Genomic DNA, 26,827 nt, shown 5'->3' on the forward strand with positions numbered 1-26,827 from the left:
TAGGTTTTATTTCAAGTTTTATTTCAAGTTTTTGCAAATTCTATCACAGGAGAAAGTGAGCAAAACATGAACATATGTACAGTTGTCTTAATACACAGAAAACACAACATAATATAAATATAGTATGGGGTGAAAAGTGAGGCTAAACAAAGGCATGCATTGTAAGTGGTTTACAAGGTACAGTACAGTATATAAGAGCCAACACACCAATGGAAAATATTGCCATTACATCATCGGTTATAGCTTATTTACACAAGCATTAGTCTTCAACCTAGCACTTTTTTTTCTGTGAAATGTAGTATGTCGAAATAAGGAAAAAAAGACTTCCAATTCAAATAGCACAAACTGTTAGTATCTATTATAGTAGGCCGGTGTGTTGTAGAAATAAAAAAAGGCACACACAGATACACACAGATAAGACACATGACTTGAGGATAACGTGGTTTTCAACCTTAGCCAATGTGACTGACACTGCAGAAAGAGGCTACCGCATACAACTTTGGTCTGGTGGGGGAGTTAGCTTGCTTGCGTTGACGTTCATCTCCTGTGTGTTGGATATACATTGTACGAGCAGACTAGATTCACACAGGCAGCAACATCTTCTACCTAGGGTCAGCACGGGGAATGTAAGAACTGATCTTGTAGTGACTTGCACGTTCCCGTCCATGCAAAGAACAAGGATTGCTGACCAGTTCATAAAGTTGTGAGGCGATGATTCAAAGTTACATGCTGTACAAAATACTTTCGGATTTTCGTTTTTTTGCGACACGCAAAGGTCTAACAAAGGAATACTGTTGGGCAATGTCGTAAGACCCCAGTGTACGCGACATTCTGTCCGTCGCTCATCAGATTGGGTTCTCACATTTGAGGACAAAAATCAAGACAATGTTAACTGTAACAGGACATGTAACAGTCAATTGTTTTCAGAGACGGAGTAAGGCTTGATAGTCTTCAGTAACACGCTGCTCTTCCCCATTCACAAAACTGTACCTGGAACATTCAGAATGGATACAGTACTGACATTGCCAATGTTTAGCGCTGTGAATATTATTTCTTTAAGCAGCAGTAACATTTTATAGGTGCACTTTAAATGTCGATACATCGATCAGCTGAGAGCATCTCCAATGAGGATGGAATTTACAGTGCTTTGACATGACCAGTCAATCCAAGTTGGATTTTTGTGAGTACTTATTGCTCTTCGAAGGCTCAAAAGACTCAACTACCTGTCTTCAATTTTGCCTTTTCCATTTTCTGGCACTCCAAATGTTGACAATGCTGTCCCGTTATTGTCAAATTCTGATAATAGGTATTGCCCAATAGACAAATAAGTATTGCCTGTTAGTTTTCTTGCAAAAAAGAACTTTGCATTCCAACAAACTACTTCACATTTTGAAAGTTCAAAAACTCTAATGAGCGATTTACATTCAATTTAGGAAATGATTACAAGAGTACTAAACACCTCAGTAGTCTTGACTCACTTGTTCCAGCTTGTGGATGTCCAAGCAGAACTCTCCCACCAACCCTTCCTCTACTAACTAGAGGTGGCACTGTGATCCATTGAAGAAACCATACGATGGGCTTCATTCATTATTGGGCCCAAACCATTAAGTTTAAGGGAATTTCTGTCTATAATCTATACAGTCTTATAAGTGTTTAACTCTTGTTAAAGTAATCACTGGCCAGCCAAATGATAATTTGCCACCAATGCAAAGGGATGTTTAAAAGATTGTTTACAGAGCATTTCCACCTCTTCACAAAGACCACTTAACAAACGTATCGAAACATCTCCATGTACAACTGCGTAAGGCGGCGCAATACTATATTACTGTGAAAAATGCATTACAATTCCCAATGCCCACAACTTGGTTCAAAACCCTCTATCCATTCCACAGGATACAATGAGGCAGTAGTGTACAGAGCAACACTCCGTTTGACATCCCAATCTCCTGGGAAAACTTTACCGTCATCCAAAGCTCTTTTTTACATTCATTATACTATATAAGGTGTAAAGTGTCAAATTTCAAATCTAAAACGTGGAATTAAAAAGTGTACACGTGTGTGTGTATATATATAAATATATGTATATATATATTTATATATATAGGCGCCTATAAAATACATAAACATACACTAAACAAGAAAAAATATAATAATCATAAAATCAATACTGATTGCGAGAGGCGAGGGTTTCCCCGAAGAGGAATGCGGCCTTCATGAGTCGGGAGTCTATCTGAGGAGGTGTGGAGAGATAGAGAGAGAGACAGAGAGAGAGACAGAGAGAGAGAGAGAGACAGAGAGAGAGAGAGACAGAGAGAGAGCGAGAGAGAGAGAGCGAGAGAGAGAGGCACACACCCCATCGTCTTTCCATCAAAACAGAGCGCGTGTGTGTATTTAGATGCGCATGTATGTGTGTGTCTCCGTCCAAGCAGTGTGTGTGGACGGGTGGGTCCAGACCCCTGGTGGGGGTGGGGGGGGCGAGTGGGTTAGCTGTGGGAGGAGATGTCAGAGGAGCTGCTGCTGTTGCTGGTGGAGGTCTGGGCTCTCTTGATGTACAGGTTGAGCAGCTTCATCTGGCAGGGAGGGACAGACAGGCTGGTTACTACAGCACAGACACTCCCAACCTCCACACACTGCAGAGACTTCAGGGGGTCAGTCAACCCCCTGTTTCCACATCCCTATGTACACTCTGGCCTGTATGGCCAGTGTGAGTGTGAAGTGAGTGGAGCAGAGAGCCAGAGAGCCAGGCCACTCAGGCTGGCCGGCCGGCTGCTGTACCTTGCTCCCCGTCAGCTGGGCCAGGAAGGGCTTCAGCTCCTCACCAATCACAGAGTAGATGGCCACCAGGCAGAAGACACTGGCCTTGCGCACGCTGCTCTCTGTGTTGTCATAGCCCTACACACACACACACACAGTTACAGTACAACACTATCTGAAACACTCCCAAAGGCTAGAGGGAGCAAAACGTACCTTCAAACTCTCCCAGGCATCGTTCTGTATTGAGGGATCAACTATGACCCCCCACGGCCCACAAATGAGCAGCTATCATGAGGTCCCTCCAGATTCCCCCCACCCCCCCCTTAACGCCAGGTCCTGTCTGGGTCGTACCTGCAGCAGCCCGGGGATGACGTCGGGCAGCAGGGTGGGCAGGGACTCCTTGGCGATGCGCTCGATCACCTTGGTCTGCATCTTGATGGCGGCCAGGTTGATGGGGTAGTCGGCCGTCTGGACGATGGGGCACAGCACCTTGATGCACTGCTCTGGGTGGATGGAGCCGGCCAGGGTGGAGGCGGCCTCCTCCGCCGCGCGCACCACCTGCAGGAGGAGGGGAGGAGGGAGGTGTTGATCCACACGAGAGCCTCCTTTCCATCCCAAGTTCCAGGTCTAGCCACCCCCCTCAGCCTGGATGGTTCACCGGCAGCCGGCCTGCCGTCTCTGCGCTCACCTCCTTGTGGGAGTCCTTGTGGGCCTCCAGGGTCTTCATGATGGTGAGCTCGGCGTAGTTCTTGAATCGGGCCGGCTGGTTCCTCAGGATCTCCTTCAGGACGCGCAGGGCCAGCGCCCGGATAGTGTGCTGAGGAGAGGAAGAGCAGGGGGAGGAAGAGAAGGAAACCATCACAGACTGCCACACACACAGGTTACACAAGATGACAATCTGTACTAAATAAATATCGACTCTAATCCCAATCCCCCTCCAAAACACAACTTGGTGTGTACACGCGTCCACAGTGGGTGTGTGTGTGTGTGTCGTCACGCTCACGTCCTTGTCCCCCAGCGTCTCCAGCAGCAGCAGCAGCATGGTCTTGAAGTGCTCCTCCCACACAGCGGGGCTGTCGTCCCTGGCCACCTTCAGCAGCTCCACCAGCGCCCCCCGACGCTCCTCTGGAAGCTCGCTGGCCACCGACAGCTCCTTCAGCAGCTCCCCCACCAGCTCCAGCTGCTCCGCAGACCCAGCTGCAGCCAGAGGCAGGAGACAGGAGGCATGTGTCAGTACGCCGGAGACGGCAGGAGACGGCGGTATCGTGGCAAGTGCAGCGGCAGCGTTTGTTGGGAGTGGTCGTTTATTTGAGATGTTTACATAGCCTGCGCTTGCCTTTTCCCCTAAATACTTGATAACGGGATCAATATAGTATATACAATACAAGTTTTAGCAGAGCATGCCTTTACCAGGAGGGAAGCTCTTGGGGTGCATAATCTTGTTTTCACCACAGTCCTGGTGACGCCCTGCAGGGGGCAGTAGAGGAGCATGAGAAAAGAAAAATCCCAGGAGCTTTTTGACCTCTGAGCCCCAAATCCTCCCCCCCTCACACACCCCCACACCCCCCATGCTTTCTCACCGTCCCGCAGCGTGTCCACGTCGTCCTCGTACACCGTCTCCCTCAGGCTGGCCTTGTCGTAGGCGCTGATGCTGTCGCTGTAGTTGTAGGGGTTGTAGTCGCGGCCGCGCGGGCCGCAGAAGGACCTGGGGGAGGGCGTGTTCAGCAGGGACGTCTTGTTGTCCAGCGCCATGCGGCCGCCCTCCACCACGTCCACGCCCACCCGGGGCTCGGCCTCCGCCCCCGACCCCGTCTGGAGAAGGAGGAGAGGTCGCTTCAAGTACTGGACGCTTGAGGTGGTCAGGGGATTGGGCACTGGGGTGAGGGTGGAGGGTGGGGGGGGGCTGAGGGGTACTCACCACGTCCTCTCTCTTGCCGTGGCGCCTCATGGGCTCGATGAGGTCCTCCTGGCTGCGGAAGCTGAAGCTCTGGATGGCCTCGGTGACGCCGCGCAGCGAGCTGTAGATCTCCTCCGAGTTGAGGTTCTCCGTGTCGTACTCCAGCATGCTGCCCCGGGGGAGAGCCCCGGGCGGGAGACGACAGGGTTAACACACACGCCTCAGGCCTCAAGCTTCACGCCACAGCACCGCCGGACACAGACCACACGACACGCCCGGAGCTTGGTTCGCCCCCTGGGGTGAATCTCAGAGGTGATACTGGACTGGTGTGAACGCGACGCATAATGGTGTTCAGGCACGAGACGCACGGAGGATGGGTGAGTCGGGACGTTTGAGTGGTCAGGGGATCCAACACTACACAGATCCTCTGCAGGATCCACGTGTGTCGTTGACCAGAGCGGGTAGACAAACCAAACAGAAAGGTGGGTGGGAGGGGCATGCTCACGGCTGGGCGAGGACAGCACAGAGGTCGAGTTGAGGGGGAGGAGGGAAACCTGCTCACAGTTTTTCTGTTTTCTTAGATCAGCAAAAAGCCTAATATGAAGATTGTGTTTCCCCAGATGAAGGTGCTTATATCAGTGCCCCCCCCCCCCCCCCCCCATACTGTGACCATCCCCCCCTCCCCTCCTGCTGCAGAGGAGCGTTACCTGGGTGAGTAAGCACGCCGGAGGGTCTTGAGGGAGGGGGCAGCGGGGTTGGAGAGAGGAGGGGGGAAGGGAGGGGGGTACTTGGAGAGCCCGTCGGCACTCCAACCCCACAGACGACTGAAGGCACGGGGCAAGGGGGGGTGAGGGGGGGGGGGGGCAGAGGGGAGGCAGAGGAGGGGGGGGGCAGCAGAAAGTTTCAAGGGAGAAAAAGAGAGATGTGAGAGGAGGAGGAATAGAAGAAAGGAAAAAAGTAGTGTAGAAAATAAAGAAATCCGACTCCATGTCAGAGCCACTGTTAGTCAGTTATTAGTCAGAAGCGGAAGTTAGGTATAAATCAAAAAACTGCAGCAAGAAATGACATTATTTTGGAGAGTGAGCTGCTGTCTGGTGGAGGGCAGTGTGTCTGTCAGCCATGCGCTACTTCACCAGGGCACCAAGGGACCAGGGCACCAGGACTGGGGTTCGGGGGGCCTACCTGGGGGACAGCCCTCCATGGGAGCAGTTGGTGGGCGAGGTGAGGGGGCTGCTGCGGCTACTGGGGTGCCGGGGAGGGGTGCGCCCCACCATGGAGCATGGAGACCCCTGCCACCAGGAACACAAACAACACACACGTCAACAGACAGTTCCAGTAGATACAACTTACAGACACAGTACAGTACACAGATACAATAGATGAAATGGATGGCTAGATATGTAACTATGTTACTATCATCTGAACAAACAGAGTGGTCCTAGGGGTGTTTTGGGTGGTTACCGTGGCGCTGGAGTTCCTCAGGTGACTGTGGAGCAGCTTGGTGGCTCCGTCCTGGAAGGTCTTGGGCAGCGCCCCCAGCAGCATGGTGAACTCTGGGGTGTTCAGCTCAAACAGGGAGATCAGCACCACCTGGGCTGCCTGGCAACAGCACACACACACACACAGCCACAGATAGGCGCACGCACACACACACACACATATTCCAGTCCACTGTGAGTGAGACTTAAAGAGCCCACGGTGAACACTCAGAGACCCGATTCCCATTTACAAATACAATGTACAATGCAGACATCCCACAGGGGAGAGATACTTTGTTAAGATTTGCATTCAGTTAGTTTGACATCGTCAGTTCAGCACCCTAAACCTAAGGCCAGTATTGCATCGTTCCTGGCGTTAGGCTAACCTCATGCACCTCGAGTCAAACCTGTAAAAAAAAAGCCAAGATCTACGAGGACAGACAAGCAGGAGCAGAGCCCGTTAACCGTTAAGTGCAGCGGTCCGTCTTTTAGACTTGCATATTCACAGCCACACCAGTCCCCACTCCCTCCCCCTGGTTAACCTTCCCTGGTTACAGCCCTACCCCTGGAGAAAGCATGACCTAGTCTGAATGTGGCAAGACAGGCTGGACAGAGAGAGAGCGAGAGAGAGAGAATGACTGGGAAATAGAAACATATCGATTGAAATAGCGCCACACAGAGAGAAAGACAGAGAGAGATAGATCGAGCGAGCATCTATGTGGGAGAGGTTGCGAACAGGCCGTGCTTCGGGGACCAGAGGCGAGGGTTAGGTTTCATGGTCGTTGGAGGGGGTGGTGGGGGGGGGTGGTTCTACCTGCTTACACCTCTCCTCCAGGTTGCCCTCCCCGGGCAGAGAGGCTATGGTGCTGGGCCTGCCTGAAAACTCCTCCCCTGCCCAGCTATGCAGGGCCTGAATGCACCACACGTACAGTTAAAGAAATGGCGGAAAATGTCGACAACAAACGAAAAGAAGCTAAGAGAGAGAGAGAAGCTAAGTGTGCTTCAGGAGATGCTGGCCGGGCCACACCCACCTTCCTGACGTCGGAGCTCTTGGGCTCCGTCGTCCAGGTGATGACGCGCGACACGGCCAGGCGCGTCTCGCTGGAGTTGACGAAGTCCGTGGGCTCCATCTGGCGGGCGAGTGACTCGATGTACCTCAGAATGGCCACCTTCACCTTCAGGTTGGGGGTCTGGGTCTGGTCCACGATGAAGCGCATCAGGATGTTGAACTGCTGGTCGAAGGGGAACGAGTCCCTGGAAGAGAGAAGGGAGCGAGAGCGAAAGAAAGGAAGAAAGAGAGAGTAAGTGAGAGAAGGGGGAAGGGGAAATTAAAAGGGCAGATCTGTTGTAAAACCCCCCAAAATGGGCCTTGAGAGGTGTCAATAACTGCATTAGCGTTAGCATGAGCTCAGACCTGGTGACATCCAGTGCTTTCTGGACCTTGGCCTGGACAGAGCCCAGCAGGTCGGCCCCCATCTTCTTCAGCAGCTGGGTGAGCAGGACGAACAGCCAGTCCTGGAGGTCGTCTCTGTGTAAGGTGATGAAGTCCACCAGGGTCTCCAGGAACATGCTGAACACCTGAGAGCAGACCCCCGCACACACAGTCAGCAGTCAGACAGCAGCATGGCTTCCTGATACAAGACACAGTGGGACGTGAAGTGTCCCCAAGTGAACCCTTCTAGAACATTTGGATGTGTTACTCGGAAGGCGACAGAACACTTACTCTCTGGTGTTATAGTCCACCGCACAGAAGGCCATGCAATGGAACAAACAAAACAACAGTCTGTTAGTATGGTAAATGTAGTTTAGTTTCAGAACACACTTCCCAATGTTTCAAGCATGCAGGCTGGTACAGGAAGTGATGTCAGGTTGGGGGGTGGGGGGAGGTATTACCTTGCTGTGTGGGTCTGCGAACATCCTGGTGAAGATCTCACACAACCTCTTCAGCTCCACGCGGCTGGGAGAAAGCACACATCAGACAACCAAGCTTTATCGATCGACACAGAACACGATCAGGAGGAATCAAACACCGTTTCGGCTCTGGGAACCCCCCAAAAAATGCTTTAAAAAAACTCTAAAAGCTTTGAAGGAACGGCTGCACACCGAAACACAGGGAACAGTAACAAGTCAGCATGTCGTGTGCATGAATGCGTTGGTATCGGCCCGCTCCGGGTTCCGACTCTGGCGTTCTCCTGGAGCGTTCTCCGGGGCTCACCTGAGGATCCTCTGGCTCTTCAGCAGGTTCTGCAGGCCCAGCAGACCCTCCTTCCTCTCAGACCAGTTGGAGCTGGCGCAGTGGTTGAGCACCTCGGCCACGTCCTCCGTCTGACGCATGTAGTGGGGCAGGCCGCCGTTGCGCGAGCTGTAGGAACGCTCGGAGCAGGCGCTGCTGGCGTCGCTGTTGGCGTCGTCGTCCGAGTAGATGCCCGGGGACTCGAAGCGCCGGCGGACGGGACGGCGCTGGGGAGACGGAGGGACAGGAGGGTCACTGAGGACAGGAGGGTCACTGAGGACAGGAGGGTCACTGAGGACAGGAGGGTCACTGAGGACAGGAGGCCCACCGGCCCCGCGCCACAGGCTACCATGCAGCTACGCACCAGGGGACAGAGACAGCCATGCTGATGGTCTGCCCCCTACTGGATGGGTGTATTGTTGCTGTGAGCTGTCAGGTGGTACACACTACGGTGCATGGGTGTGTTTGTCTATCAGATATTCTAAGGTTGAACAGGGTTATTAGATGAGCAGGGATCCATCCACGACCAAAGTCATTACACTGTAGTACTGGATTGATCGTGGATCATTGAAAAATTGAATGGATTACACATGCCGCATCAAATCTTTGGTTAAGAGAAAGTACAATTTCTCACACACAAGGTCAATCAATATCTACCTTGTTCCTGGAGTCTCCCAACAGCTGATGTTTACGACAGTCAGGGAGGGAAGGGTAGAGACATGTCAAACAAGCTGCAGTCAAATATGCAAACACAGCCTTTTACTGTGTAAGGACAGGATTCTGTTGGGGTCGTTTTGAACGTTTCTGTATCAAATTTAGCTTAAATGAGCAGATTCACTGCCTGTTTCCACAGAAAAATGATACGTGGTTGGAGAAAGGCTGGATGGGTTGCCAGGTTACACCGTAACCCCCACCCCTCAGATGTGTCCTTACCAGGGCGTCAGCTACCGCTGCCTCCACCTCTGTCCCCGTGTTGAGGATCCTCATGGCGTTGACGGAGGCCGAGATGCGGGCCTGGTGGGACAGGCGGTCTGGGGGAGGGACACAGGAGGGAGGGGGGGTTAGCCTCTGAGAGCACCAGGAGACACAAGCTAGGATAGAGCCGTGCACGGGGGACTCATGGTTCATGAGAGGGAGGCCGACTGAAACAGAGATACGGAAATAATACACCAATTGCCTAAACATAAGGATGAATCGTCACCAGCAACTCAAGAGAAATGTGTATCTAGTTGCTACAAGCATGACTGAACACAGCACAAACAAATGAAAATAACAAACCTTAAAAAGCCACTTTCACGAAAAACGCAAACCACCGCCAACATCACAAATAAACTATTACATGCCCCAAAAATAACACTGTACTATGCAAATAAACATCTAAACAACCATGGATGGAATAATGGGTGAAATACGTTCAGAATTCACGAAAGAGATTCAGAAGGTGCTGAATCTCTGCAGACCTCACAGGCCTCTCCCAAGCCCACATCCCTCCCAGCTAACAGCCCTCCTCTCCAAGCCCACATCCCTCCCAGCTAACAGCCCTCCTCTCCAAGCCCACATCCCTCCCAGCTAACAGCCCTCCTCTCCAAGCCCACATCCCTCCCAGCTAACAGCCCTCCTCTCCCAAGCCCACATCCCTCCCAGCTAACAGCCCTCCTCTCCCAAGCCCACATCCCTCCCAGCTAACAGCCCTCCTCTCCAAGCCCACATCCCTCCCAGCTAACAGCCCTCCTCTCCCAAGCCCACATCCCTCCCAGCTAACAGCCCTCCTCTCCCAAGCCCACATCCCTCCCAGCTAACAGCCCTCCTCTCCCAAGCCCACATCCCTCCCAGCTAACAGCCCTCCTCTCCCAAGCCCACATCCCTCCCAGCTAACAGCCCTCCTCTCCCAAGCCCACATCCCTCCCAGCTAACAGCCCTCCTCTCCCAAGCCCACATCCCTCCCAGCTAACAGCCCTCCTCTCCCAAGCCCACATCCCTCCCAGCTAACAGCCCTCCTCTCCCAAGCCCACATCCCTCCCAGCTAACAGCCCTCCTCTCCCAAGCCCACATCCCTCCCAGCTAACAGCCCTCCTCTCCCAAGCCCACATCCCTCCCAGCTAACAGCCCTCCTCTCCAAGCCCACATCCCTCCCAGCTAACAGCCCTCCTCTCCCAAGCCCACATCCCTCCCAGCTAACAGCCCTCCTCTCCCAAGCCCACATCCCTCCCAGCTAACAGCCCTCCTCTCCCAAGCCCACATCCCTCCCAGCTAACAGCCCTCCTCTCCCAAGCCCACATCCCTCCCAGCTAACAGCCCTCCTCTCCCAAGCCCACATCCCTCCCAGCTAACAGCCCTCCTCTCCCAAGCCCACATCCCTCCCAGCTAACAGCCCTCCTCTCCCAAGCCCACTCCTATCCAGCCTGGGAGGTCTGCGAGGCGGCCCCGCCCCTTGTGATGAGTGGAGGGAGCTGCTGCTCTCGCATCGCCCCCCCCGGGGGTGACAGAGCGCCCCTGCTCCGGGGACATGCAGGTCACCTGACTGGCTCAGAGGCTCTGTGGAAGAGAGGGCGCTGGTGGAGCGAGAGTGGCGTCTGGATGCTAGAAGTGGGGGATGCCCGGGTTAGAAACGTGGCTAAGTCCTATGACCTTTCACACGTACATACAGGATTCATATCACTGGTTTGATTAGTAAGAATACAATTGAATGGAATACGATAGAATAGAGTCCAATAGAATAGGATACATAGCAAAGAACAAATGCAACTGGTAAAATAAAAAACGGCATGCAGAAGAAAGTGCTGCAGTGTTCCCAGGCTCTAGGTGGCAGAGGCAGGTCAGGGGCTGTAGCCCCCCCTGGGGGCCTGGAGGAGGGAGGAGAGCCTGGTACTCACCCAGGGGAGAGAAGCCCCGCGCGGGGCTGGTGTCTCTGCTGCTCTCACGACTGGTGTCGCGGCTGCAGCCCTGACTCATGCTGGGCCGGGGGATGCGGCTCCGCGCTAGCGTGTGGTAAGGAGGGAGGGAGGGAGGGACGAAGGGAGGGAGGGAGGGCGGGAGGGACGAAGGGAGGGAGGGAGGGGCGCAGAGTGGAGGTCGGAGGAAGAGCTTTTAGCTAGCACACATACACACTCGTAGCTGAGCACAGAGAGAGTTAGTAAGGGCCACGCTGACAGACAGGACAGTGGGAGGAGAGGAGAGGCAGCAGAGAGGGCCTGGTGCGTGGGGGGGTGTGTGTGCTTCCTACCTGGGCCTGATCTGCTGGGGCTGGTCTCCCGGCTGCAGCCCTGGCTGCGGGGCACCTTGGGCCGCCTGTCCGGTGGCGGGGCCGTGGCGGGGGCGGTGGGGCGAGGGATCCGGCCGTACGTGTGGCTTAGCAGTCTGCCAGGGGAGCCGGAGCGACTGCCCGCTGTGACACACACACACACACACACACACACAGGAGTGATGTCAGATTCAGGTAAAGCTGGGTTGTATGTGGACGGGGGGGCATGATGATGATGAAAGGAGACCCTCAAGGGTAGCCACTCACGTTGAGACTGGGACACCACTTTGCCACGGCTCCGCCCCCTGCTGTCTGTTACCGAGGGACTGGTCCCAGAGCTCTGTCTCCTGGTCCGCACCCGACCTGGGAGGGAGGGGGAGGGGGACATGAATTCAGTTAACATGGGTACATCCACAATAGTGTGTGTAAGACTGTGTTTACATGTAGACCCACAAAAACAGCAGGGTCTTTCAGGTGGACAGTATTCATGCCCCCAAACCTGCCCCAGTCCGACTTGACAACAGCAATAGAACGAGCCCCACAACAGGAAGACTCACGCCACACACGTCACAGTTCATTCAACAGAAACCGTTTCAGCACAAAGTTTCCGATCTGCGTTCGATCAGAATGTCGAACGAGGGTATAGGCTGTGGTCAGATCAGATCCACGGGTCAGAATACGTTCATTGAACCGTGGTTTCACCGAGTGAGGGGCAACCTTTCGACAGCGTGACTGCAGTGGCCTGGAGACGTGGGACATGGGGGGGGGGTCCTGTCGAGCCTGTCAGTCAGTCTATTTGGAGACCAGATCAATGTTTCTGCTCTCTGGCTGCAGGACTCAGTCATGATCCTGCTGAAGCAGTCCAGGCCCAGTTCCACGCCATCGCTGGTTTCATCAATAATAGTGGACAGCCTAGTCTAGGGGGAAACTTCCCATATTAGATAAGGTAGATGTATATACTGTAGGTATAATAGGAGGAAGGGATCCCTCACTGAATGGCTCCTCCCAAGGTTTCATCCATTTTCTCTCTGAGTCTTTCCTTGTCTTCCTTGAGGGTTGAGGTTGGTTGAGGGGCAGTTCTATGGGCGTGGGTGAAGCCCTCTGTGACATTGCTTGCAAAAAGGGCCACACAAATCTGATCTGATTTGATTATCCGTACGTATTTAATGAGTAAATCCAGTCTCTTCGGGGACAGGGGCACAGTACAACATGCAGACACACTCCATGCAAGTCCACACATGACCATCAAACAGTACACTGTGTGTGTGTGTGTGTGTGTGTGTTTGTGTGTGTGTGTGTGTGCAGACACACCACCGAGACATGGAGGCCCGAGCTCATCCAACACACATCTTACCCTCCACATAACCAGGAGTGCTGTCTAAGGGTCAGGGGAGGCCAGAGGAGACACAACAGGGAGATATTAGCACAACTGATTAGCTTGGATGGTCTGTGTGTGTGTGTGTGTGTGTCAGTGTTAGTGGAGAACAGAGGGGGAGGCTGGACCACAGCTTGACAACACAAGCGCTACCCAGTGGATATCCTCCCTGGAAATCAGATCATTATCCTGTGTCAAGTCAGTTTATAGACAAATCATGCCCAGTCACAAATCAATTCCCCCTGACTGTGGGGGGGGTGGAGTTATGTGTGTGTGTGTGTGTGTGTGTGTGTATGTGTGTGTGTGTGGGGTGTCAGTCTCACCTAGAGAGGCGTACGAGCCGGGGGGCAGAGCGGAGGCCGAGCTGAAGGGCCCGGCCGGGGGCACGGCCGACATCCTGGTCTTGGCGTTGGCGCTGGCGGCGGCGTTGACGTCCACGTCGCTACGGGAACGCTGCAGAGAGCCGGGCGTGGAGGCAGGCACTCTGCCAGGGGCCGCTTTAGCTGGAGGGAGGAGAGGGAGAGGAAGAGACAGAGACAGAGGCAGAGACAGAGAGAGGAGAGGGAGGGAGAGAGGAGAGGGAGGGAGAGAGAGAAAGGACGAGATTGTTGCGGCTTGACTCACACAAAAAGCCGTGGTAGTGCGCAGCTGGAACACACACGTGTGGAGGTGGAGGGTCCTTACGCCTGCTCATGCTGTTCCCCACGGTGCCCTTGGTCGACTGGGGCCGGCTGTGGAGACAGGAGCGAGCCGTTAGCAGACAGACACATCACTGTGTTAGGGCTCAGGTTACATGGTACACAGCCCACAGCAGGGTGGGCAGGGGTGGACCCTCAGGAAGGACTGGGACAGCCTGAGGAGGGACAGCCTGAGGAGGGACAGCCTGAGGAGGGACAGCCTGAGGAGGGACAGCCTGAGGAGGGACAGCCTGAGGAGGGACAGCCTGAGGAGGGACAGCCTGAGGACTACCCTGCTGGCTGGCCTCCTGCCCCAGGGGATGGAAACTAACACCACACATCAGCCAACGAGTCTGGGATCAATGCAGCTCCAATACTACTGCTGAGATCAGTGACACAGAGACAGACGGGGTTAAAGATGGAGGAGAGAGAGAAGACGAGGCCTAGATGGAGACACAGCGAGAGAGAGAGCGAGAGAGAGAGAGCGAGAGAGAGCGAGAGATAGAGAGCGAGAGAGAGAGACAGAAAGAGAGAAAGAGCGAGAGAGAGCGAGAGAGCGAGAGAGCGAGAGAGCGAGAGAGAGAGAGAGCATTCAAAGGGTTGTTGTTTGTTTACTTGAGGCTCTCCTGGGAGCTGGAGGAGGAGCGGTCGGAGGCGGGGAGGGACATGATGCTGTCGGCACACTTCAGGTGGGACTGCAGAGCTTTCTGATAGGACGACTCCAGGGCCTGGAACAGCTGCTCCGCCTCCTTGTGGAAGTGGCCATGGAAGCCCCAGTAGCACCTGAAGAGCGGCGTGCAAGGTCATGGAGGGCAGGTGCACGGCTAACGATTTGGTTACAGACAATATCAGATTCCAATATGATATCATAAGATATGATGTCATAGGGATCCATTTTTTGAGGGGGGGGGGAGGTTAGGCACCAACGTACTTCCTGGCGACTGATCTGGCCTCAGAGTCTGCATCGTGGATCCCCTTCTTCAAGGTCTCCATGAGCACGGCCACATGCCTGTGAGAGCAGAGCCATCAGCTTCACACTGTCGGTCAGAGCATCCCCCCCACACACACACACACACACACACACACACACACACACACACACACACACACACACACAGTGCACCGACACAGCGGAAAAACCCGGAATCAATGAGAAAGGGAGAAGTCCCTTGGTCTCTGAAAGGGGGGGGGGTGAGTGCAGATCTGGTTTCAGTGAAGAGCCTCTCTGTCGAGGGGGAAGGGGAGAGGGGGAGAGGGAGGGAGGGAACACAATGTGCCGGCAGAGATCTCCTCGGGTCATCGCCATAGAAACTGCTGAGGCCACTGCTGAGGCCCCCCCCCCCCCTCGACTAAGGTGCCCCACGTTACCTGAGAGTGGACTCACAGGACGCTGCCCGTGGCCGGAGAGAGGGCTGGCAGGAGCGGGAGAGGAGCCGCACGTCCTGTGTGCTGGCTCCTCTCTCGTGTGTGCGTGTGTGTGTGTGTGTGTGTGTGGTGGGGGGGGGGTACCTCTCCAAAGAGTTCATGGGCCACTCTTGCAGCAGGAGGTCCAGAAACTCATAGCAGCGCCTGCAGACACACAGCAGCTACGTTAGGATACCCAGCACACTGACATCTGGTCTTACTGCTGGTGAAACTGAGGGGAGACTATTCTGACTGTGACAACACACGATGTGTGTGTGTGCGTGTGTGCGCGCGTGTGTGTGTGTGTGGGGTGCTCACCTTCTCACAGGCACAGACTTAGACGTGCAGTTGCTGGTCATGATGGGGATGAGGCGGGGGTAGTGTGTGTGCTGCCGGGGGAAACAGACGCCGTCACTCAACCTCGGGGACACTCGGAGACGCACAGGAAAACTACAAATCCCATGATGCCGTGTCCTCGCTTCACTGATGTCTCTGACCTAACTAACGCCTAACAAAGCAGGTCTAATAATAAACAATAAAGGGTTTGGAAGCACCCATCGACCTTAACCTCCAAAGGACTTGGAGTTGAGAGAAGGGCTGAAGATTCTCCACAGCCCACTCACCCTGATGATGATGCGGATGACGGCCATGCCGGAGGTGGCCATGACTTTGGCACTGTTGGGCACCAGGTTGAGGAGGGCGGGCATGATGGACTCGGCCCCGTGGTCGAAGCGGTTCCCCAGGACGGTGGACAGGTGTCTGGGAGGACGGGGGCAGACGGGGGAGACGGGTCGTCATGAACACACGGAGCCTCGCTAAGGGGTGCGCTGGTCACGTGACGCGGGGTGCGGCCTTACCCGATGGTGATGCAGGCCTCCCTCACCACCTGGGAGCGCAGGTCTTTGGCCGACAGCTTGAACGCCGCCTCGGAGAGCCGCAGCTGCTGGGGGAAGCCGTCAAAGTCGGCCGCGCCGGCCAGGACGAGCGAGCGGACCTTCTTAAGCTGGGGGGAGGGACACACCACGTAGGGATACACACCGGGAGAGACACACAACGGGGGAGAGACGTCAGTCGGCTGAATCTCCCCGCTGGGACCGGTCGATGCGTTCGGTTCGGATGCGGGTGTGTTGTGTTGCCCGTGTGATGGAGGGAACAGCCTTACCGCCACGACGCGGTGCTCCCAGTCTCGCTTGTCGTCGGACAGCACCTCACGGACCTTGGCCATGGCATCCTCCATCTCCCTGTTGGAGTAGAGCTGAGCACAGAGAGAGAGAGAGAGACAGAGAGAGAGACAGAGAGAGAGACAGAAAGACACAGAGAGAGAGACAGAGAGACAGAGAGACACAGAGAGAGAGACAGAGACCGACAGAGAGACAGAGGTCATGTAGATGAGCAGTGTCCCTTTCCATCACCTTCTATAATCCAGTATGACTGCTTGTTACTTCAGGCCCTGATGTGTGCCTGTCCTACCTGCATGGTGGGCACATCTTCAAAGGCACGGACAAAGTCCTCCTCATCCACAGCCCCGGCCACGGCCCCAGTCCCATCCCTCCCTGAGGAGAGGAGAAGCCCAGATAGAAACATCTCAAACTCGTGAGCTACTCCAGAGTCAACTTTTTTGACAGAAAAGCTGACTTGACTGACAGGAGCTCCGGCCAATCCTACCTGTGGACTTGGTGCTGGAGGCGGAGCTTGGGCGTTTGAAGGAGCCCATGGTCACGGTCTTCTTTCCCGAGGAGGCGCCCTTAGAAGAAGAGGACCGCCCACCGTCCACCGAGTCATCATCCTCAAAATTCTTATCTGGGGGGAGAGAGAGAGACAAGCAGGGAGAGACACAATGAGGCTGATTTATCTCCACCAGCCCAGCATTCTCCAACGTGAGCCAACCTCCTCCTACACTACAGAGCACTCCGCTGCATGAACGTCCGACGAGCCAGTCCGAGCAAAAGTAGCTGTGGTGGGCCTGGTTTGGCAGCCAATCACAGTGGAGCTTCTCTTGGGTGGGGATAGGGGGTTAAAGGTTTGTTGGTCAGAGTTCATCCTGAAGGGCATGGTGTGGTGTGCGCTGCTAGTTTCCGCAGGCAGGCTATGCTCTCCTCTCTCCCTCTAGTTTTCCTCTCCTCCTCTCTCCTGGGACCGAGGACCTGTCCTCATGCAAGTGACTCCAGCCAGGAAGCAAGGAAGTCTCACAGCACAGGAATACGCCATGCCAGCAATCAATTGACATGAATTATTCAACAGATACCACCACCACCACCACATATACAGCCCCCCCACACACACACACACATACACACACACACACACATACAGACACATACACACACCAGGAAAGCACGCCAGGAACACAACAGTCATGTGCTATCCATCTCCCGGGCGTTTTCCTTCTCTGTGCAATCTCGCCACCCTGTACACCACTCAATGTACAGTTGTCAATATCAACACAAGGTGACACGCTGCAGTCACCTTCCACAGCTTGCGCCAGCTAACCCGATTACGACACGGTCTGGCTCTGGGACAGGGTTAACCGTTTCAGACACAGCGCCTCTAGGCTTCACTGGCAAAACATGTTCTCTCTTTGGTTTCCATTCCAGTTTTCCCTCATTAGTGAAGGCTGGGTGATGACCCATGGCGGCCGGCTTCAACCCCGGCAACCCCCCCGGCAACTCATCAATCATTTATGTAATCCGTCTCTCCTCAGGTCTCACTGCCACACACACACACACACACACACACTACAGGTGAAGAAAGAGCGGAGCTTACAGGCACAGATCCTCCTGCAGACGAGTTTCCTCAGCATGCCGACACACTCAGTCCTCCAGAGGCATCCGTCTCCACATCCTCTCCACAAGTCCCTCCGCACAGCCACACACACACACACACACCTCGCTCCTTATTGTCAGGACGGCGCACGTGTCCAGGCTCCTTCTTGGCTGCACGCTCAGCAAGTTACAAACCACACACACACACACACACAAACATCTCTATCTGTCCTCCATCGCCTTCACTCTCGCTCTCATGCAATCACACGCACAAACACACACATCCAGCATCGTGTCCATGACTGCTACTCTATGTCCGTCAGAAGGGGGAGGGGGGGTTGGACAACTCCACCTACCCTCGTCACTGGGGGGGGGGAGCAGCAGAGGGGAGGATGGGCCAGACAGGGGATGGACCAATCCCCTGACCCCCCACGCTGCTTGTCTGGGTGTGGGTGGAGCCTGACATAGCAGACAGCGATCCGGACGTCCTGATTGGAAGAAAATGGAAGTGGTGCAGCTCTGTCTGAAGTCAGGGACAGCCTGGAGTGAAACCTGCTCCTTCGCCAGTTACCAGCATGTAAATACTGGCCTCATGTCGCCTGGCATGGTTTGAATAGTAAACACAGCTGTTGGCACGAGGCAAATATAACTGGTGTGAATGTGAAACCTTCTCTTGTTCAGCCTAGCCTATTCGTCAGCTAGATATGAGTAAGGCAGATAAGATAGGCCTTAAAACACTGGGTCAGTAAATAAGCTCTGCACACAGTCAAAAGGAACTTTGGGGGTTTTCCTGACCACAGTAAGATAGTTGATATCACAAGTGGAACACTTCCATCCACTGGATGGCAGTAGTACCCTTCATAACAGTGTGTAAGGAAACAATCGTTTCTGATTCCTTACACCAACAGCTTCCTCCTGGCACCTAGATTATTGCTGTAAAGGATATCTCTCTTCAAGCCTGCTTCAAACTAGCCTCCCCGGGGCCTTCCGACCCCCGGGCAGGGCCCCCGCGGCCCTGGGCCTTAAGCCTCGACAGGTGATCTCTCAAACTCAAATTCAGGAAATGGCTTGAATGGGGCGATGCATTCCACAGTCTTAAGCCTGTTTGGGTTGTGTTCCCTGATTCAGTGTCAGGGGAGGAACATGCCAGTCTGCTGGTATGTGGCTGATCCACTCAGCTGTGTGATTAGATTTTGTCCCTATAAACACGTACATCTGGCATGGACAGCCTTCCTTCTCGATTCCAAAAGCTGCGAGTGTTAGAACTCACTTCCATAGAAATAGATTTCATCTTTTGAATCTGAACCACACAAAAGAGATTGTTTACACTTAACAGCAGTTCATTCAAACACAAAACCATCCGTGAACCTTCCGGTACCAAGCCTGTGTTTACAAAGAGCCCTGGGAGTCCCAACAACACAACTCAACAGTCCTTCTTCAATTGATCCATGAAAAGACCCTAAGAACTGCCTGACAGTCAAATCAGGGGTAGAATTCCTCCGTGGAACACCCCCCCTTCCCTCCCACCACCACCTCCCCCAGACCGGAGCCACACAGGGACGGGGGCTCTCCCAAAACGACCCGTCATTCCTGTCATTGAAAAACAACAAGTCTATCTTGGTTATCTTGGAGTGAGGCTGTCTAGAAGGCATACAGGTACGGGAGCTAAGTCAGGAACAGAAGAGGACAGCCAACTCATTCCCTGGGAGAGACGTGGGGGCCAGTTAGCCAGTTAAGGGTCATCGTCACTAACCGCAGCCTCCTCCAGTCTCAACGGAGGGAGCTTGATGTCCATTATTCAACACTGTCCCTGTCTGCAACTCGACCCTTCTGGCAGAGGGCACTCTCTCCTGTCATCATTCACTCAGAGGGAGTGCGTCACTAAGCAGGGGTCTCTTCTCAGGCACGGTCAACAGGATCATATCGAAAGATTTCGAGCCAACTGAAACATCCTTCACAGGTGCTGGTTGTCTGATATCCAAAATAACATTCCTATTTTTAAATAGGTCACATATCTAGGACAGTAAAAAACAAGACTTTCCAGTCTGACTAATACAACTTCCTTCCTTCCTTCCTACAACAGTATCCTCAGGCGTACCCGGCAGTATACCAACTATTAGCAGCCTCTTATTCTGTCTGGTTCTCTCACAGCTAGCCCTATAAAGCAGACATTTCTCTAGAGCCCATTCAAACTCCTACAACAGAAGTAAACAAACATACGAGGCAGCAAACGACCTGCGGTAATTCAGTGATGCAGCTCTTTCCACCTGAGAATTGCACTCTCATTCCTTTACCTGTAGAAGCTTGGCTCAACTCTGTTTATGTATCCCCGCGGCCCAGTTGCTCCAGTCATTCAGCCAGTGTGAAACCTTGGGAGAGCCGTACCTTCTCCCGTCGTCATGGCACGACTGGTGAATCCACCCGCACACAGAGACAGAGAGACAAGAGTGACAGAGAGAGAGAGAGAGAGAGAGAGAAAGAGAGAGAGGCTACACGGCAGATTTGCGGTCTCACTGTTGTTCTGCACTCTACCTCCTCTCCTCTCCACCCCCTCCCTTCTGGGTCTTGTGACTGCACGGATGACAGAATGCCACCCGTCTCCAAAATAGAGAGCGACTGCAGTCTTCTCCTGCCTCTCTCTCTCTCTTCCCATGCAGTTCACAGCCACTCTGATCTCTGCTCCTTTTCCACTTGCCTGCACAGGTGACACTCATGAGACTGTCAGTGTACGGAGTGTGTCTGTGTGTGATATTGTGTGCGTGTGCTTGAGTGTGTGTGTGTGTGTCGAGAGGAAGGAGGGGCAACTTGGCCTGTACGACTCATTAACCTTTGTGATGCAGAACGAGGGGGAAACAGCTGCTCTTACAGCCTAGTGGTGAATGGAAAACCTTTGGGATGGAAAAGCCATTTTAGCAAGACTCAATGGTCTGTGCCCTCACACACCATGTATAACATACACTATTACACTGTCACCTTATTGTGTCAAATGGAGTCAGACACGGCCATGTTCCAAATGGAAAGTGGTTTACAGGCCTTCTCCCCAGAGGCTCCCTCTGGTGATGAAAGTGAAGCCACATGATCGCTGCAATTAGGCCCCTGTGTGGAGCAGCTCCAGCAGCCCCAGCAGCCCAGGGCCAGGTAAACCATACGGCTGCAGCCCAGACACAAAGACCCAGCTCTCCTTTCAGTCAGCCCTGGTGCAGGAGAAGCCTGCAGCTCTGAGACAACTAGGACCCCTGACTAACACACACACACACAGACACACCTCCATGGGCTGGCCCCCGAGGGCACTACCAGTTGTGAGGGCATACTTAATACTGGTGGGCAAGCCCAGTGTGGAGTATCTCTGATCGGTGCTGGATGTTTGTGAGTGTTCGTCCAGGAGCAGGGGTTCTCTACCTGTCTGCTGAGGGATTTCAGTCTTGTGTAAAGAATGGAAGCGACAGGGCGGGTCCTCCCAAAGCACAGGGCTCGGGTAGCGCTCGCTTTGTTAAGGAGCGCTAACACACCCCTCCGTGACCACGGGAGAACACCGATTTGTACGTATCGAACAAAGACGATTAGGGGCAGAGGTGAGGCCAAGAAAGGCTTCCGTTGTCAGATGATCCAAATATATTTGTGAAATGCATGTCTGTGAAACCCAAATGTCTGGTTTCGGCTTCGAGTTCACCTCCATTGTTCCACAGGTAGAAGATCACACAGTGAGCAGGATATTGCCAGGTCCATGTGTGCTAGCTAGAGGATGCAGGAGCGGCCCTCACCTGACACAGGAGACAGGATCATGTTCCCCGATCTTTGGACTTCGTCAAATTTACTGAAAATGACATTCAACCTGAAAGTACAAAAATAGGATGTTTTCAGAGGACATGGCCTGACAAAAAAACAAAAAACAAACACACTATCCTCTTGAATTCACACAGACGACTTCTTCATTTCAGAGGCTGAGGCTGCCTCAGGACACATCATAAATGGGTCATGGGATAAGTGATCACCCGCAAACAGCCTTAACATACCAACATTAATATCAAAACCTAGAGGGAAGTCGCTGACTGCATACAGCACACTAGAACTCAGTGGAGGGCCTACGTTTCCTTCCGTGTGCGTACCGTGATTGTGGTAATCCCTTCTTCCCCAGGTCCATCCTCACCCTCTCCCCCACGTGCCTGTAGATCTCCACCAGGCAGGTCATGGCCCCGTCGCGCACCTGCAGGAAACCCAACAGCACACAAACCTTCTCTCAAGAGTCCGTCTGGAAGGCACTCGATGGGTCAACGACCGTAACGGCAGCACAAGCAGGGGGACGGGATTACATTAGGAGCAGATGGGTGAGACTATTGGCCTTGGAAATGACTTCAGTTTAGGCTAGCCTTCTATTTAGTAGTGGCGGTAATCTGTGAGCAGGGAGGGTCCATGGGTACAGTTTCCTGTTCAACAGGGGATGTGTGGTTCCACTGATGACAGAACTTATAGCATTAAAAGGTCATAGGCACAAGGAAAACATTCAAACCTAAAATGATCAGTTGTTGCTGATGCACTTACAATACACAAATAACTCGGGTGAAAAGCTGTAGTGCTCCTCCCTGACCAACAGGGGGCTCTACGTCACCAATAATGCAGCAGAAAACAACGGTGAAAAATGTATTTTGGGAACCTCGATATGGCATTGTGTTCTGAACTGTACCTGGCTAGTGGGGTCTCCCAGGAGATTACATATGTGGGGCACAATTTTGCTGAGGGTTAAGCCTTGCGCTCCATAACTGAAACAGAAAACCTAGTTATTAAAAAAATATATCATGACAAAATATTACGTGACGCAAACACAAGCAGCACACACAACAGTATTGTTGGGCTTGTGTTGGAGTCGTAGACGTACACATTTAAGGTGGAGATAAGGCAGAGGCACACGCCTTCTCTGGTTCGGTTGTTCTTGTGTTTGAATCCCACCAGCAGTTTGTCCCACACATACTGCAAGGATAACAAGGTACAAACACGTCAGCTTGCTGTTCATGCTGCATGTTGGTGCTCATCAGGCCTGTCGGCCAGTGCTGGCAAGCAGCAGGAATGTTTAGAGGTGTCATTACTTGTGGGTTAGCAGCTTGATCCATGATCTTGAGGAGAAGAGCTTGGTCCTGTTCTCGAACTTGGTCCTTTGCATCACCTAACCGGTCTATCAAGCTTGGCAAAACTGAAAAAAAGATTTAGAAAAAGTCAGATGTATAAGAGTTACAATAGGTCAAATAATAACTGTTAGCTGTATGTGATACATGAATAAGTAAATATTCTAAACGGATGGCTGTTTGACTGATGTGTATGCTAATATCATTGAGACATCAATAGTTTACCAGTTCCAATGTGTGTCCTAAACCTGTCCTGTAGTCTCGTCACGAAAGCAGCCAGCAAGTCCATCCCCAGCAAAGCCACCTAAAAAAGTTAATATCAAAGTTAAATATCAGCAGAGTACAGCTACAACGTTAACATAAAAATAGGCCAGTCATTTCATTACAGAATTTGTCTAAACACAGATATATAGATACTTAACTGGATCATTTACAAAAGCAATTCAGTACCAATGCAGTACTGTGAATTGTGTTTGCAAAGGATTGTGGGTAATGGGGAAAACAGCAGTCTTTTCTTCCATATTACATTGCTTTTACAAACTGAAGAGCTCAAACATCAATAATGTGTCCAGATTAAGTAAACTGAAGAAGTTCTGAAAGTGACATTATGTATAAATTGTAACCATGACTGGGAACATTATGTCATTTTATAAGAAGTTTCGTCCCGGTGAAAATCCAACTTTCCTTGTCATGGGGTGGTATTGGACACTCAATGAACGTGTAGTGAGAGTGTCCATGCTAACACCATATCAACACATACGCATCACCTGAATCTCGTATTTGGGCTATGGTGCAATTTTTGGAAACCCTTAAATACATGGGTAAAATCATGTAAATGGAAATTAACATCACTGCCACCTACAGGTTTGATAATATACAACTACTGAGTCTTATTCTAAGCATTATGCAGTAAAGGCTTCTGATGGCTACAGAATGTCTGGATACTGACAGTCAAGTTGGTTCATCACAGAGAAATAAATGACAGCCAAGTCACGTAATTACTGTTATTGACAACATTCAGTTGTTTCACACTCACTACAACTTTGCAGCAAGCAACCTGCATGTTCGTCCCACCTCTCACTATTAGACACACAAAAACACAAATGTAGCCTAAATCACACACACACATACTCCCAGACCTGGTTGGCTGCCAACAGCTCTGAGGGGTGGGGTAAGGGAGCCTACTGCAGTGCCCCCCCTCCCCATTTCCTCTCACAGGCCTGCAGTGTTTCACTGGACCTGCCTCATCACCAAGCCCTTGGCTGGCTGGCTGCAGCAACAGCTCTCAACAACAGATCTGTCCTCTTATCCTCCACTCTCCTCGGTCCCCCCTCGTCATGACTGACACTTGAAATGGACCCGCTGGGGATGGCAGCTACCTACCTAACATTGTCTGTAGCATCACAGACACCCCAGTCTAAGCTTCAAACTGTACTTTGAATCATAAGCATATTTGATCCTGGCTTTCTGCTTATTGTGTGTGTGTGTGTGTGTGTGTGTGTGTGTGTGTGTGTGTGTGTGTGTGTGTGTGTGTGTGTGTGTGTGTGTGTGTGTGTGTGTGTGTTTGTGTGTGTGTGTGTGTGTGTGTGTGTGTGTGTGTGCGTGTGTGTGTGTAAGATAGCAGGTTGAGATGAACATAAATGTGTCTTGTCTGGGGTACTGACACTAATACAAAAAAAAAAAAACTCCCCACTAATTGTCATGGGAGGTTTGTCCCCATTACATTTTACAGTAATCGTTCTGATTGGAGAAGGCTACGTTTCCAGGGCAGCGGGTAGTGCAGCACTCGGATTGGCTGTGAGAGGTGAGCTGTTGGGTGTTAAATGAAGGGTAGTGAAGATTGGTTGGTTTCTACAACCGTGATACACGGTCATTACCAGTGTCCTCGGAGCTCACACCCTCTTGTGCATTTATTTTTCTGTATGCAAGATTTAGATACCACATCACATCGTATTCAACTAATTTGATTTCATGGGGCAGTATATCAAGCATATTTTTCCCCTGCAGTAACCTGCATGCACATTAAGTAGGCTACCGCTGGAACATATTCATTCCTTAACTCATCTGCTTCTACCTCTAAGGCAAGCCCCTATCAACAATATAATAAGCATACTTGCATACTATACATCATCCATGATTGGTCAATTAGTGCAAGGATCTACACAGTAGTAGCGTGGCACATGCATTAACAAGATTTCACAAAAGTCCAGAACAGTTTGTACCCTCAGGTCTATTATAAGCTTATCCCATGGTTTTTACATCAACTCAACTGTTACAATACAGACTAGTGAGCTGGGGGTGAAGGGCTTAAAGGGAGAATAGTCAGTGAGTTGACTTGATATATAACCTGGTGTAGATATATAATGTGTTATACCCTGGTGGGAGTCAGGGTCATGTATCTCAATATAGCAGAGTGCACACAGGGGTCCAACTTAAGGGTTTAGAAACCACCTCAGTCTCTGTACATTCAAAGATCCATGCTACTACTGGGCATAAAAACTGATTGCCAACTGTCAAGTATCATTTACACATCTTTATCAAAATAATTAACTAACTATCAGCTAAAAGACACAAACACAAAAGAGGTGTGTCCAGTATTATTCCTTGGAATATTTTCCTTTACTCACCTTGAAATTGCTAGAGTTGACCCATCCAGTAGCCACGCCATCCACCGTTTTGTCAAGCATAGTCTGGTCCTCTTCCAAGTCCTCTGACTTCTCTGGGTCAAGAATGTAGTCAATGAGCTCCTGGCCTACCTGTAGCCTCCGGCCCAAGTCCTTTTGCATCACCTGCTCCATGCAGTACTCCATGTTCAGCTCCATAGCGCCTTACCAACGATAACACAAAGGCAACGGTGACAGCACACAGAGAAAACCTTTATTGTTTCGACTTCCAGGCACTAAGTTAAGGCCACTTTGTTGACCCCAGGCAGGGGCTGCCCAGAGTTTTTTAGGGCAACTCCACACAATTTTCAGACTGCAAATTCCAGCCGCGGACATAAACTGAGGATGAGGACCATAAAAAAGAAACTGAAGATGAGGACCATAAAAAAGAAAAGAACTTCATTCTCCAGTAGTGAACAGCTATCCTGTGAACCTAAAGGGAACACAAAAGGGACACAATTTAACTAAACGCTACAGTACTCAACTGTTGTTGTATCATTAGTTAGCTAACAGTTTAAATCCCACGTTTTTGTTAGCTTGACACTGACTACAGTAAAGGTTAGTGTCCACTCTCAAATGATAGTTAGCAGTCCGTCTAACTAGGTTAGCTTTTAGTAGTGGAACCCTAGCCACATCGTTAGCACTAGCTAAAAGGCTAATGTCTATGTATCAATAGGATTTTCTAAACAGTTACACATAGCTCGCTAGCTAGCATAGTAGTACATCTCGTGTCAGTAGCATCGGGTTGGTTATTAATTAATATACACTATAGGCTAGACGGCCACCAAGTTAGATTACCTAGTATTATGTAACATTACACAGCTACGTACAGAAGTGCTACTTGATTCGCGTGCCTAGTTATTGATATTGCTGGTACTACTGTACTAGCTTGCTAGAAGCTAGCTGCCATAACTTCCGCTGCAGCAGAATGGTTAGCAAATCAGCGAACACCTATTGAAATGGCAGAACATCGGAATTATTTTTCGCCTATCTTTATCTGGTTTTGCAATTGGTGGATGATTACCTTATGCACCCTAACACAAGGCTCGTCTTAGCCACAGGCGATGATCAGCTAGCACAAGCTAGCCTGCTTTTCCGATTCGTTAAGAAAAGTCAAGAGCAAGTCACAGGCACATTCGATTAGGTAGTTTGTGAGGCCGTCGGTGCACGTGCACCGGGGGATACACCGGGTACAATCACCAGGTTGAGTGTTTGTTGTGTACTGC

The 26,827-nt window shown here is 51.8% G+C and overlaps 1 protein-coding gene and 1 non-coding gene across 9 annotated transcripts; one reads left to right on the forward strand and one right to left on the reverse strand.

Annotated features, from left to right (window-relative positions):
• LOC124474552 (CLIP-associating protein 1-B-like) lies at positions 1-26,709 on the reverse strand. Of its 8 annotated transcripts, XM_047030808.1 has the most exons (40): positions 26,626-26,709; positions 25,566-26,034; positions 23,164-23,242; positions 22,903-23,006; positions 22,695-22,786; positions 22,503-22,578; positions 21,928-22,025; positions 21,583-21,653; positions 16,725-16,859; positions 16,530-16,612; positions 16,222-16,314; positions 15,917-16,062; positions 15,683-15,818; positions 15,378-15,448; positions 15,165-15,224; positions 14,587-14,664; positions 14,271-14,438; positions 13,663-13,709; positions 13,302-13,481; positions 11,871-11,966; positions 11,586-11,747; positions 11,236-11,340; positions 10,880-10,942; positions 9,296-9,393; positions 8,345-8,589; positions 8,023-8,086; positions 7,853-7,855; positions 7,544-7,707; positions 7,161-7,383; positions 6,113-6,250; positions 5,834-5,940; positions 5,359-5,475; positions 4,673-4,820; positions 4,335-4,566; positions 4,165-4,221; positions 3,758-3,951; positions 3,443-3,571; positions 3,106-3,312; positions 2,776-2,892; positions 1-2,570 (listed from the first exon to the last, which is right to left on the reverse strand). In XM_047030808.1, the coding sequence occupies exons 2-40, from the start codon at positions 25,758-25,760 to the stop codon at positions 2,484-2,486; spliced, it is 4,668 nt and encodes a 1,555-aa protein (XP_046886764.1). In that variant the 5' UTR covers positions 25,761-26,034; positions 26,626-26,709; the 3' UTR covers positions 1-2,483. The 8 variants fall into 8 exon arrangements, with proteins under 8 accessions (XP_046886764.1, XP_046886755.1, XP_046886756.1 ...); XM_047030799.1 differs by lacking the exons at positions 5,359-5,475; positions 10,880-10,942; positions 11,236-11,340 and adding exons at positions 6,944-7,039; positions 9,020-9,043; XM_047030800.1 differs by lacking the exons at positions 5,359-5,475; positions 10,880-10,942; positions 11,236-11,340; positions 26,626-26,709 and adding exons at positions 6,944-7,039; positions 9,020-9,043; positions 26,400-26,483.
• Positions 23,617-23,745, forward strand: LOC124475089. Its single transcript, XR_006956888.1, has one exon. It is a non-coding gene; the product is annotated as a U4atac minor spliceosomal RNA (small nuclear RNA).
• Positions 26,710-26,827: the final 118 nt, after the last annotated feature.

Source organism: Hypomesus transpacificus, chromosome 12, assembly GCF_021917145.1.
Source record: "Hypomesus transpacificus isolate Combined female chromosome 12, fHypTra1, whole genome shotgun sequence".
Lineage (NCBI taxonomy): Eukaryota > Metazoa > Chordata > Actinopteri > Osmeriformes > Osmeridae > Hypomesus > Hypomesus transpacificus.